The sequence below is a fragment of the Hemitrygon akajei genome, chromosome 23 (genome assembly GCF_048418815.1).
Source record: "Hemitrygon akajei chromosome 23, sHemAka1.3, whole genome shotgun sequence".
In the NCBI taxonomy this organism is placed as follows: Eukaryota; Metazoa; Chordata; class Chondrichthyes; order Myliobatiformes; family Dasyatidae; genus Hemitrygon; species Hemitrygon akajei.
The window spans coordinates 54,681,881-54,693,971 of NC_133146.1; the positions used below are offsets into that span (position 1 = coordinate 54,681,881).

The 12,091-nt window shown below is 37.8% G+C and overlaps 1 protein-coding gene across 9 annotated transcripts in view; it reads left to right on the forward strand.

The window, feature by feature from the left end:
* Nucleotides 1-12,091, forward strand: part of LOC140715460 (fibroblast growth factor receptor 2-like) — a 182,349-nt gene that overhangs the window by 78,541 nt on the left and 91,717 nt on the right. For 2 of the 9 annotated variants that reach the window (XM_073027689.1, XM_073027690.1), the window contains one exon: nt 6,355-6,581. In XM_073027689.1, coding sequence (XP_072883790.1) covers nt 6,425-6,581 — 157 coding nt within the window. In that variant the 5' untranslated portion in view covers nt 6,355-6,424. Of the gene's footprint in view, nt 1-3,117; nt 3,613-4,086; nt 4,203-6,354; nt 6,582-12,091 lie in introns of those variants that run through there. The other 7 variants (XM_073027686.1, XM_073027692.1, XM_073027691.1 and 4 more) reach the window with 7 other exon arrangements.

The following is a 12,091-nucleotide window of genomic DNA, read 5'->3' on the forward strand; positions in this document are numbered from 1 at the left end:
ATGACAAGAGGACAATTTACATCATCTAATGATTTGAATGACAGTTTTATATTTCAAAAATGTAGGTGTGTTTTCTCAGCAGCTCACTCCATCCTTCCCATGATTTTCAGTAATTAGCTTGGCTCACCTCCATTCTCTGAGGTATTTCTTCATAAACAAGAGAAAATCTGTAGATACTGGAAATGCAAGCAATATACACAAAATGTTGGAGGAACACTTTTCCATAGCTGCTGCCTGGCCTGATGAGTTCCTCCAGCATTTTGTGTGTGTTGCCTGAAGTATTTCTTGTTGCTTTTGCAGTACTCAGCAACTTTGGATCTGAGACCTGAAGGGGTGACAAAACTTGTCCTGCATTACAACATATTAAAATATGTTGAATTGCAGGATAAAAGACATGCTGTACTGATTTAGTTTGGAGCTACCTCTTATCTCTTATCCTGGGCTTTTGGCAGTCCTAGTTTGTTGTGTCTTATACTGACAATTTTCACATGAGGACTCAGAATAAATAGATGTGTCTGCCAATCATTTTGCACTTGATTGTGTGTGCATGTACATGTCACATATTGTCTAACTGGATTGATTTGTGTGTCTTTAAAGGTATTAAGCATGTAAATTTGCTTTTACTTGGAGATCATGCCTGTTACAAAATTGATGTGTACATGGCTTCAGCATCTCAGGTAAATTACATATAGTATATTTTATATGGTGCTTTATTAATAAATACCACATTTATCATCTTGAGTTGAAATGTGCTGTCATATAAACCTTTGCTATATTTTGTTATAAAGTCTGTAAATGGAGAATTTGTGACAAGAGTTGCTCTTCTTTCAGTACCTTTGCATTTGTTTGAGGTAAATCTGGCCGATGATTAATCTTGGTCTAGGAGAGCTCAAAGACCTAGAGACCACAGGCTCCTTTTGTAACAGGTCCAAAACCACACAGTGCACAGTGTAAGTTAGCAGTGTTTAAAATACTTTACATTTTGAAAGCTCCTCCTTTTTTATATCTCCTCTGGCTCCCAGATTGTCAAAGTATACTTTTTGAAATAATTAATTGCAGATTAAAAGGCACTATATTTACTTTCTGTGGGAATAGGCTCTGGCTCAGACGTTCTGGCACCGTTGCGTGAATGGGTTTAAAGTATCTTGACTGGATAATCTAGTGGCAGATTCTGCCACTGTAAACTTGAAGCTAGGGGATAAATTAGCTCCATTATTCACAGCATAGTAAAATGTAGTTAAATTAGACGTGCTCAGAGTATTGTAGCATTCAATAACATTACTTCATCACACAAAAGGACTCTAAAACCTGTGTTTTGGTTTACTTGAAGTGAAATGTTCATTTCATGATATTACATTCAAACTGCTATTTTGATTTTGCAATATTTGCTTCTGCTCTAATTGTTTTCAACATTTTAACAATTTCATTGTGAAAATGATTTGGAATGGTCTCAGATTTGATTCTTGACTTGTGTTGATGTAAGTAACCTTCTGAAGATGGCAGTGATAGCTATATCATTTGCATTCAGATTTCCATGGAAGTTAAAGTCAGTATCCATGTTCCCGAGACATATTTGATGACTCTGAACATAGTACATTACAGGAACAGGCTCTTAACCTCATTAAGTAAGCTAGATGTTCTGCCAGGAAATGAGCACGTGTGTGTTTGGTGAACATAGAATCAGTTTGAACTGTGATGCTTCTAATGGCTGTTCTTTGTGTCTATGCTCATCACACTAAAGAGTGACACATGGACAAAATGTCATGAAAGTAGAACATTGCCTGTTTCTGAATCCTCTGAAATTATTCTTCATTTTTCCGTAGAAGCAATGAGAAATTTATATTATTTCTGCTTCTTGTTCTACATGAGCTACATCTTGATTAAAGGCATCAGTGGAATAAATCTTTTCTAAGATTGAAAATGAATTCAGTACTTTTGTCTCAATAAAATAAATGCTGGAAAAAAACATTCAGGGTAATTAATGTAACAATATTCTTGTACCAAAACAGTATGTTTTGCTTTCCCAGTCAAATGACAAATACACTGGCATCCCAAATAAATGGTAAAGTGATAGCTTACATTTTGTGAATATCTCTGCATTTTATAATCACAGAGCATTGTTCAACTTACTACCTCCCACGGATGTTCTGACTGCCTATTGACTATTCAGTATGAAATTTATAACGGGGTAGTTTTTTTTTGAAAGGAAGTCTCAGGGGTCTTTCAGGAGTTTAGGCTACTTGAGATATTTTGTCAGAGAAAGACAAAATAAAATGGATCTCCTATAGGGAGGTGAAGATCTGTTGAATGGCGTCCTTGTCAGTCCCTGCTTTTGGATAAAACTGGGCTATTGTTCTCTTTGCAGGCTGAACTGTCACCTTGAGCCTCTGATGGCTTTACTGCACTTGGTCCCTAATCTGCTGACTAGTGTCTATTTGTCATTCACACTCCGCTGGGAAGGGGGGGGGGTGCTCATTAATGGGCTTATTAGCTATACCATTCACGTTCAATAAGACCCTGAAGGAGTTTCAAAGCAGCCAATCACTTTTCAAAATCAGTGAATAGATTATGATTCCATTCTGAAACGTAATTAGTGTGAAAGATTCCCTAAACTCGCTGTGATCAGCCTTTTTCCACACCGTGATGAAATTGTTTACATTCATTGTTTGTGCTTTTTAAATTAAGGACAACCCTCTTGTTTTAGTCTCCACACTTCTTTCAGTGGTAGGCTATTTACCTAAACGAGCTGCAGTTGATTGATTGTTGTCCTTCAGAACTAAAGGAGTAAACTCCCTAAATTACTGTTGAAGGGAAAAAATGTTCTCTGCCTTGTCATTGTGCAACGAAATAACCTCTACTACCTATTAGTGCGTTCTGGACTAATAGGTAGACGTTAATGAATACCTCATTGTCTTGCAGCTTCCTGTTCCTAAATTCATTTTGCTATGTGAGTACAGCAGCTACTAGTCTTTCAAATATTTGTTCATGTGTTGGGACTAAACTGAGCCGAGGGGCATGCCAGCAGACCGTGTGCCAAGTTCGACATGCTGGGAAGTGGAGGAGTTACAGCCTGGCCCACAGAGTTAAACATTACTGAAAACTGATTTGATTGGCAGAGGCAGTTTGCTCTGCTTGTTTGATGATGAAGCTCAATGCAGGAACGGGTTCGGATTACAAACAGGGGGGGAGTGACCAAAGAGGGGAGAGAGAGGGAGAAAAGATTTACAGACAGCACAAGGCTTTGGAGATTGCAACGAGCTAGTGAATGAAGTGTATTCACAGTCAGGGCCACAGAATCTGCTTTTGCACTCTATTGCTATCTCCGCTTTCTTACAGGAATACTGTCAAGGAATTGTAATATAGTTCTCCGTTTTTTTAAAAAAAAGTAAGCTAAATTTATCTACAGAGATGGACAGTCCTGTTCATTCTGCGAGAGCCGCATGTTGGATATGTGTGTTTGGGTCATGTTTCATTGATCCAAGTAGTTGACTTTTCCTCGGAGACCCGTGGCAGTTGGATCCAAGTAGTCCAGGGACAACTGTTCCTAGAAGAGTACCCGAGGGAGCCTACATTCCTTGCTTTAATTCATCCTGTACACACGTCTGCTGTGGGGTACGTGGGTCATATTCGTACTGTGGTAGTTAAGGTTCTTCCAGGCAGCGCTGGATTGCAATTATTGTATGCTTAAAAAATGAGACAGTATGTAATGTTTGAAATCAGAAATGCGGTATATCTTTTTATGTATGCTTTATATGTAATATTGTGGTATTCTTAGGGAGTAGAAAAGTGTCTGAAAAGTAATAACGTCTCTGTTCGATATACATTTTGAAGTTAAACTTCATTAGTCACTGCAAAACAAGTGCTCACTTGCAAACTGTACATGGAGGCTTTTTAGCTTGTAGGAATGCAGTGCTTCTCTCAACCTCGCCGCCTTTCCCATGTTTAGAATAATTTGGGCAGGTATGTGATGAGGTGAAAATGGCTTGGAGAGCGGGTGGCATTGAGGCCATCAATCAAATTAACTTGACAGCTCCTCCCCAATGTAGTCTGTGGAGGGAGACAAAGTTCCCTTTCAAAAAAGACGTGCTTTCACTGTATTAGGAACCGTGCAAGGATTGCTGTGCATTTCTGTATTGCTGCAAGGGGCCAATATGTAAACAGTCCGAGAAAAGTTGCATACCCACTGTTGTATTCCAGTTGAGGTACTATAGACCAATAGAGCATTTTTCCTTAAAGTGACTGTATTTTTTAAAAAACATTACCACACAAGGTGTGGCAATTTAAAATACTATAAAATGTAAATGTTTCTTGAGGAAACTAGTAATTTCTGAAATATTTATTCAATTGTGTTATGATTGTAATTCTGTATAGCGAAGATGTATATAGCAATCTGTATTCTGTATAGCAAATATTGCTGGGTATAAATGCAAATCCTGTCATTTTTAATACTCAAATTATGTCATTTATTTGGTCAAATTATCTGAAGGTATAATTTAGCCAAGTAATGATACTTTTTACTAAAAGTACATTAAAATCAAAATGAAGGATATGAGGAAAATACTTTAAAGTTTTCTGTTGCTTCATAACCATAAATAGCAGAGTATTTTTATAAATTGTGTTGGGGAAAAATACAAAGCTTCTGAAATTGAGTGAGATTGTTTGAAATATTTTCTCTTGCTGAAAGTATAATTTACACTATTAGCAGTGCATGTTCCATGTGAAATTGTGGTCAGATGGTCGTGTTGGTATTTTGATATTTTGAATTGCAGATCATGTACTCCGTTTAATCATCATGTAAGCAAGATATGCTTAGAGATGTTAGAGAGCCCTGAAGTGAAAGGTATTGTTCCAAAGCTAAGTGTAACTCAATCTTGATCAGCAACAGAACTTTCTTGCGCAGAAAAATGCAGTATGAGCTAATTTAATTTCTCACTGATGTAAATTGATACCGTCGGATCAGTGAAGTATCGTTAAGTATTGGAATTATATTTCTTTCAGGTTCTGTAATTAAACAGTTAATATTTGGTCAGGGAAGGTGCTAAATTGGTTTTAGGTAGAGTTTTTTGACTTTGGACACTGGAGGGAGATATCCTTTTCTCATGTGTTTTAATCTTGAGTAGTGGTTTTACTTAATTTCCTTTAGCTGATTTTTATGTTATACATGACTTTATATTTTGACTCGGGTCAGAATATCTATTACTCAGGCTGTGAAGCCCTGGGTTGCTCATCCAGTTTCCCATGCAATGCTTGTACAGAAGGACCGCTCACTTATTATTTGCATCCTCATTTCCAATACCAACTGGGAAAAATACTGAATGGATGCATAGTTATTTTAAGTATATACTTTGTAATTCTGACTGAACACTGTTTAGTGGAGCAGTTCTAATCTTATTTTCCAGTAGAATTCTTTGAAATCTCAATTGCAAAAAGAATACAAAAGGGAAAACTAATTGAAGAAAGTTCAGAAATCAGAAACGGGGTTATTACCACTGTCTTGTATGACAAGAAATTTTACACACAGGGAAGTCTGCAGATGCTCTAGATCCAAAGCAACACACACAAAATACAGGAGGAACTCAGCAGGTCAGGCAGCATCTGTGGAAATGAATAAAAAGTTGATGCTTCTGGCCAAGACCCTTGTTCAGAACTGGAAAGCATGAACCCATATATCGTGGACTCAGTGAAATGAATCACAAAAGATTAAAAGGTGCAAAGGGGTATGGCATCTTACCCCTTTCTTTCTAGTCCTGAAGAAGGGTCTCAGCCCAAAACATCAACTGTTTATGTATTCATTTCCATAGATGCTGCTTGACCTGCTGAGTTCCTCCAACATTTTGTGTGTGTTGCTTTTGGCAAGAAATTTGTTGTTTTGTAGTAGCAGTACAGTGCTAAATCACAGAATATGAGATCTTTGTTCCTATTGGAACACACAAAATACTGCAGAAACTCATCAGGTCAGGCAGATAAATAAAGATAAATGAAGATAAATAAACAGTTGACGTTTCTGGCTGAGACCCTCTACAGAACTGGGAAGTAAGGGGGGAAGATGCCATATTTCCTTTGCAACTATTAATCTATTGTGATTCATTTCACTGAGTCCATGATATATGGGTTCATGCTCTCCAAACATGATACTGTGGAAATAGGAGACTTTAAAAGCTTTAGTAAAATAATTCTTTTTTGGGGGTAAAGAAAACATGGTTTTGAAGACTTTTTAAGTTTGTTTTGCAATGTTATAATGTGGAGTAACTGTCACAATTGTAAAAGTAACAATTTTCATACTGTGAGTATTACACTGCATTGAAGCGGATTTCCATAAATGTTCAACTGACGAACTAATTCTTACTGTTACAGCCTCTCAAGGGAGGAGTTACGTGGTTAAGACGAGGACATTTATCTTTCATGCCTATATATAAGAATTCAGATGGGATTAGAGTCAAGATGGAGTTCCAGCACCACTTTAGCTATCTTCACTAACAGGATGCCTAGTTGCCTGGTCTGCTGGGCCATGTTAACCATGGCAGCAATTGTTCTAGCACGGCCACAGATTAAGCCTGCTGATGATGTGCCGGAAGCAGAGGGTAAGTTAACTTTCAATAGTTTAAAGCTAAATGCTTGCCTTGATTACCTCAAAAGAGATTAAAGGTTTAATTGAATATTCAAATGTTTCTAGTCTTTCTTAGTTTTATTTGGTGTAGTCTTCCAAGTAAATTATTAAAACTTGTAACTTGCAAACTTTGCAATAGGATTACTAAAGTTATTTGTAAAGGTTTACTATAGTGACCAAACTTTAGAATTTGGCTTTGGTGGCTGATTAATGTATATTTTCTGAAAGCCCCATGTCTTACAAAGTTTTTTTTCAAGTTTTGTTTTTTCTTGTAAGCCACTATTTAGTTCTTAACTTCCCCATGGGTAAGAAACAAAAAAACTTACATAAATGAAATAGTTAATTGTATTTTTCCTTCAATACCTTTACTAAACAGTGAGTTTGTAATTTTTTTTGTAGTTTCCTGTTGCATTATTATCTCTATAAATTGGTAATTTTATTTTGCTTTTGATACTGAGTCCTTGCAGTGGCTCTAGAAAGTCAGTGTGAGATGCTGTTGAATTGAAAAAGCTTTCTCAAAGCACATTTGATGGTGACGTGCGCTGTTATGAAGTCAATGTATTTGATTGTTGACATTTTTTTTACTGTCTGTCAAGATTCACTATTTAAGCTGTGAAAGTTCCTTAAATTTCAGCAAAATATCTCTTTAAAAATTGTGAAAGAATGCCAAGATTTTTGGCGCTATTCTGACATTTATTTCAGTGACCTTGGTGGGTTTTGTAGCTTATTAGAATTAACGATTTCAAAGTAGCATCTCATATAATTGTTGCCAAAGACATGGAATGCCATACATAGACTAAATGAGATTTTCTTAACTGATTGATAGATTAATTGAATGAAAGCTTATGTCCAGGGGTCTGTCGACAGTTGAGGGAAATTGCAGTCAGTGTTTTCACTTGGAAGTAATCTGAGAATATAGAGAGAACTGTTAGGTTCTCATCACTAGTTAATGAGTCTTGTATTATTTTCTTCCTGCTTGTAACAGGAGCAACTGTAGTGACAGCTTGGTGTAGGAGTCAACTGGTCAAGAAAGCTGTCATGGTCTTTTGAGTATGTAAAGAAGAACGCAAGATAGGGAGGAGCGTGAAATATTGTCTTTCTAGAATAGAGGTTTTGTTTTGTGATTCACAGGGTAAGATAAGTTTCGAAAACATTCAATATGTTTCAACCTTAAATAATTGAGGAATCTTTCATTTGTTATTCATTCAGAATTATGTATGTTGTATAATTGTGGTAAATTGTGAAATATTAAAAGCTGGGAATTCAAACTCGTAGTCTAGCCCCAGTATCTATTCATTTTTAAAAAAAGATTGTTTTGAGAAGTGTTTCTGCATCAAGTTAAAAGATGGTTAAAAACTGTGAGGCTCTAGTTGTAATGAAATTATTAGTCCCCTGGATTGAATTTTCTCCTTCCTCCTTTCTTTGGGGAAATGCCTGGCCTCCACTTGGCAGCTGCCCAAATTAAAGCATTTGAAATCACAAGTTCACTATGAGGAGAACTGTGAGTTTATGCCTTCATCTTGTGACTGCATGGTACATTCCTGAGAGTGATTTAAGAGTTGTCCGTTGTTCAGGGTTGCAGTTCTTAACAGAAAGTATTGTAAAAGCTATGCCTTTGTAGTTGACCCCTTCGTCCTTAAATATCTTCACTTGCAGAATATACACTTTTATTTAGATTCAATATTTCAGTTTAATCAGCATGCTGCAGATTTTTCCTCCCCTAATTTCCCAGTCTTTGTTGTTGAGGACAACAAAAACTATCATGAGAAAAGTGCAGTATTTTATTAATTCCTGTCTCCAAAAAAATCCTTTGGATGCACTAGCCAGAAGTCATCAGCTACACCGACCGATCTATGGCACAGAGCACCCCAGTACCAGTGGAAGAATAGTTAAGGAAAAGAAGATGGGGATGGATAGGACATGTACTGTGTAAGCCGAGCACCAACGTCACCAGGCAAATGCTAATATGGAATTCCCAGGGAAAGTGGAAGAGAGGCTGGCCAAAGAACACATGGCGAGTTGACATCGACATTAACACTGACACCAAGAAACTGGGCTGCACCTGGGGACAACTTGAAAGACTGGCCCAGCACACAGGACTTTGTCGAGCCTATGCCTCAGTAGAGGTAATGGGTTTAACTAACTAATTTCCCAGGCTTGTATCTGTTCTGGCAGGTAGGGTCAGATTTAGATGCTGGGGAGTCTGCGTAAAAACTGTTTCTGCTTGACACCTTGATCCCTAAAGTGATCTACAGTGAAGTTCAGCATCTTTTCAGGACATCCACTGAATCTCAGAAATGAAATAAAAGACCCAGCTTCTATTTAGCATCTGTGAAAAGTAAAACAGAAATATTGAAAATCTCATCAGATCTGTAAAAAAAAACACACAACAAAATAAGTTGATTTTAAAGAAGAAAGAATATGTATGAATTCACTTGTTATTGTGGATGCATTCAAAGAAAACAGTCCACACTGCAATTTTCTGTAACACAAACTGGGACATCTGCACATATTTCAAGAACGCAAGCTGTAAAAGCGATAAATTTAATGTTTATTTATTTACTATTTTCCACATAAATCTGTGAGAATGAATTTTATTCTGCATTCAATTTTTTGCATGTTGGTTTGTGAATTCTGCAATATTGTGTCATACTTGAGATATGACTTTTAACTTCTGCAAGTGCATATTTCTGTTACTGTAAAGTAGGGTTTCCCAGCCTGTGGTCCACAGATCCCTCGGTTAATGAAAAGGGTTATGGCATAAAAAAAGGTTGGGAACCCTTGCTGTAAAGCAGCTGTTGCCTGTGTAGGGCAAAAATATTTCTGAAAGGGGGAAGGCAGAGTTGTCTTGCAGAGTTGCCTGTTTATAAAGCTGTCTGGTTGACATATTAATGAGGATAGTTAGAGTGTAAACAAACAATGATTCATGTAGAAGTTGTAAATTGCAGAGAATTAAATTCACAAGGAGAATGTTTGAAATGCTCAATAAGATCAATTATCATCAGTGGAGAGTGATGATTGATGCAGAGAAAGTGAGTTACCTGAAATTATTGAGTTTGATATTATGACACATAAACAAAAGAAATGCCCAGATGGAAGGTGAGGTACTATTTTCAAACTTTATATTGGTCCTTGTTAGAACAGTGTAGACCAGGGGTTCCCATCCTGAGTTTCATTGATCCCTTGGTTAATGGTAGGGGTCCATGGGATGAATAAAAAGTTAAAAACATTACACAGAGTGGGAGAGGGATGGAAGATCCAAATGGCAGAGACAAGGTGTTCCAAGAAGCAGTATCCCATCTGTGCCTGGTTTCTCTGATGCAGAGGAGAGATCATCCTAAGAAGTAAATGCTGCATATTAGATTGGAAGAAGTGGATGTGAATCATAAGAAGGATGGTTTATGTTGTTGGGTAGTGGAAAGGGATGAGTTAAAAGTGCAGGTATTGTGATTGCATGGACAGTGGAGAAAGCAATGCTGAAAGGGGAGGGTAAGATAAATCTTAGAGGTTTGTGGAGTCTTGTGTGGTGGACGGTGAAGACTTTTGGAAGGAACTCTAGCCTAGCTCTGATCAGGAGGAGAGGGAATGAGAGCAGAGGTCTGGGTGATGGAAGATGCATGGATGAGAGCTCCATCAACAATGGTAGAGTGGACACCATAGTTAAGTGAAAAATACAACATCTGTACAGAAAGCCTTATCACTGGAGTAGAGTTGACAGAGATGGAGTAACTTGGGAAAAGGAATGGAATCCTCTCAGACGAGGTGTGGTAGGAGGAAGTATAGTTAACGTAGCTGTAGGAGTTTGTGGGCTTAACATGAATGTTTGTTGACGATCTATCTACTGAGATGGAGACAACAGATCCAGAAAGAAGAAAAAGCGATGTATGCCATGAGAATGTAGAATGAAAACTGGCAACAAAAGCAATGAAATTTTTGAGATTAATATGAAATGTAGAAAGCAGTGCCAATACAGTTGTCAGTGCTTTAGAAAATACACCGAGGAAGCGGCCTGTGTAGAATTGAAACTGTGTGTTTTTGGCACTCCTATTTTTCATCCCAGCTATACCCCCCTCCCCGCCCCATAATCTCTGGGGCTTAAAACTATCTTACGGTATATATTCACTGTTCCAGTTCCGATGACAGACCTACAACCTGTTTCTCTTTCCATAGGTGCTACCTGACCCATTGAGTGTTTATATAATGTTTTGGTTTTATTTCAGGTTTCCAGCAACTGCGTTTTTTTTAAAGTAAGCTGTCAGTTTCTCCACTATTTAGCCCTGACCAGGAATGAATTCTAGGCATTTCTTTTCAATCTGACCTTAATACATAATTAGTCCATTGATTAAAATCTTTAATTGTATGTTGCATTTTTAAAACTTGTATTTTCTATTCATCCTTTCTTTCATATTTTGCTTTCTATAATTGAGTCAGAATTATACATGGATATGCAGGTTGGAGGAGCAACACCTCATATTCTGTCTGGGCAGCCTCTAACCTGGTGGTGGCATGAACAATGAATTCTCGAACTTCTGGTGATGTGCAGTGCCCCCCCCCCCCCCAATCACTTCACCATTCCCCATTCCTTTTCCGTCTCTCAGCTCATCTCCTTACCTGTCCATCACTTACCTGGTTCTCTTCCTCCTTTCTTCCATGGCTTCTGTCCTCTCCTATCTTCTTTATCCCCTTCTATAGCCCTGTATCTCTTTCACCAATGAACTTCCCAGCTCTTTACTTCACCTGTTCCCACCTCCCCCCCAGTTTCACCTATGTGTTTCTTCCTCCCCTACCTCCACCTTCTGACTCTGATTCCTCATCTTTTTTTTTGAGTCCTACTGATGGGACAGCCCAAAACATGGACAATACCCCTTTCCATGGGTGCTGCCTGGCTTGCTGAGTTCCTCCAGCATTTTATGTGTGTTACATGGATATGTTCCTGTTTAGAGCTTTGGATCTTTCTGTGATTATTGACTGACTTGACTCAGGTGGTGTAGTCTTACTTACATGAGCCATGAGTAATGAGTGGATGTACAGTTATAAACCTTTGAGACTGCATTGCACTGTGGAATTAGATTAAGGGTAAAGCATAAGTGTAACTTGGTGTTAGTCTTCCCTTTCATTTCCATAAACTGAGCCTGGAGCGGAGAACCGATTCTTTATAGAAATGAAATGAAATACCGGAGTCAGACTGGTCTTTCATGAGTTTTTGACCCTCTGGTCCTTTGGGTTATGCCCCTGTTCAAGGGATTTGTAGCAGGCATCTAGATGACAGATATTCAACCCCTGCAGGTTTTCCCAAGGTAAGGAGGGAACTTCAACAAAAAAAACCCGGTGAAATCGGAAATATCAATTAAATTAATTTTTTTGTCTTTTTTAATGGATGGATGTTCCTAGGATACAGAGCAGAAATTCCAAAAGAAAATCAAACATCAAGCAATAAAATGCTACTGTTAAACTGTAACAGTAAAAGGCAAACATGGAGAACTT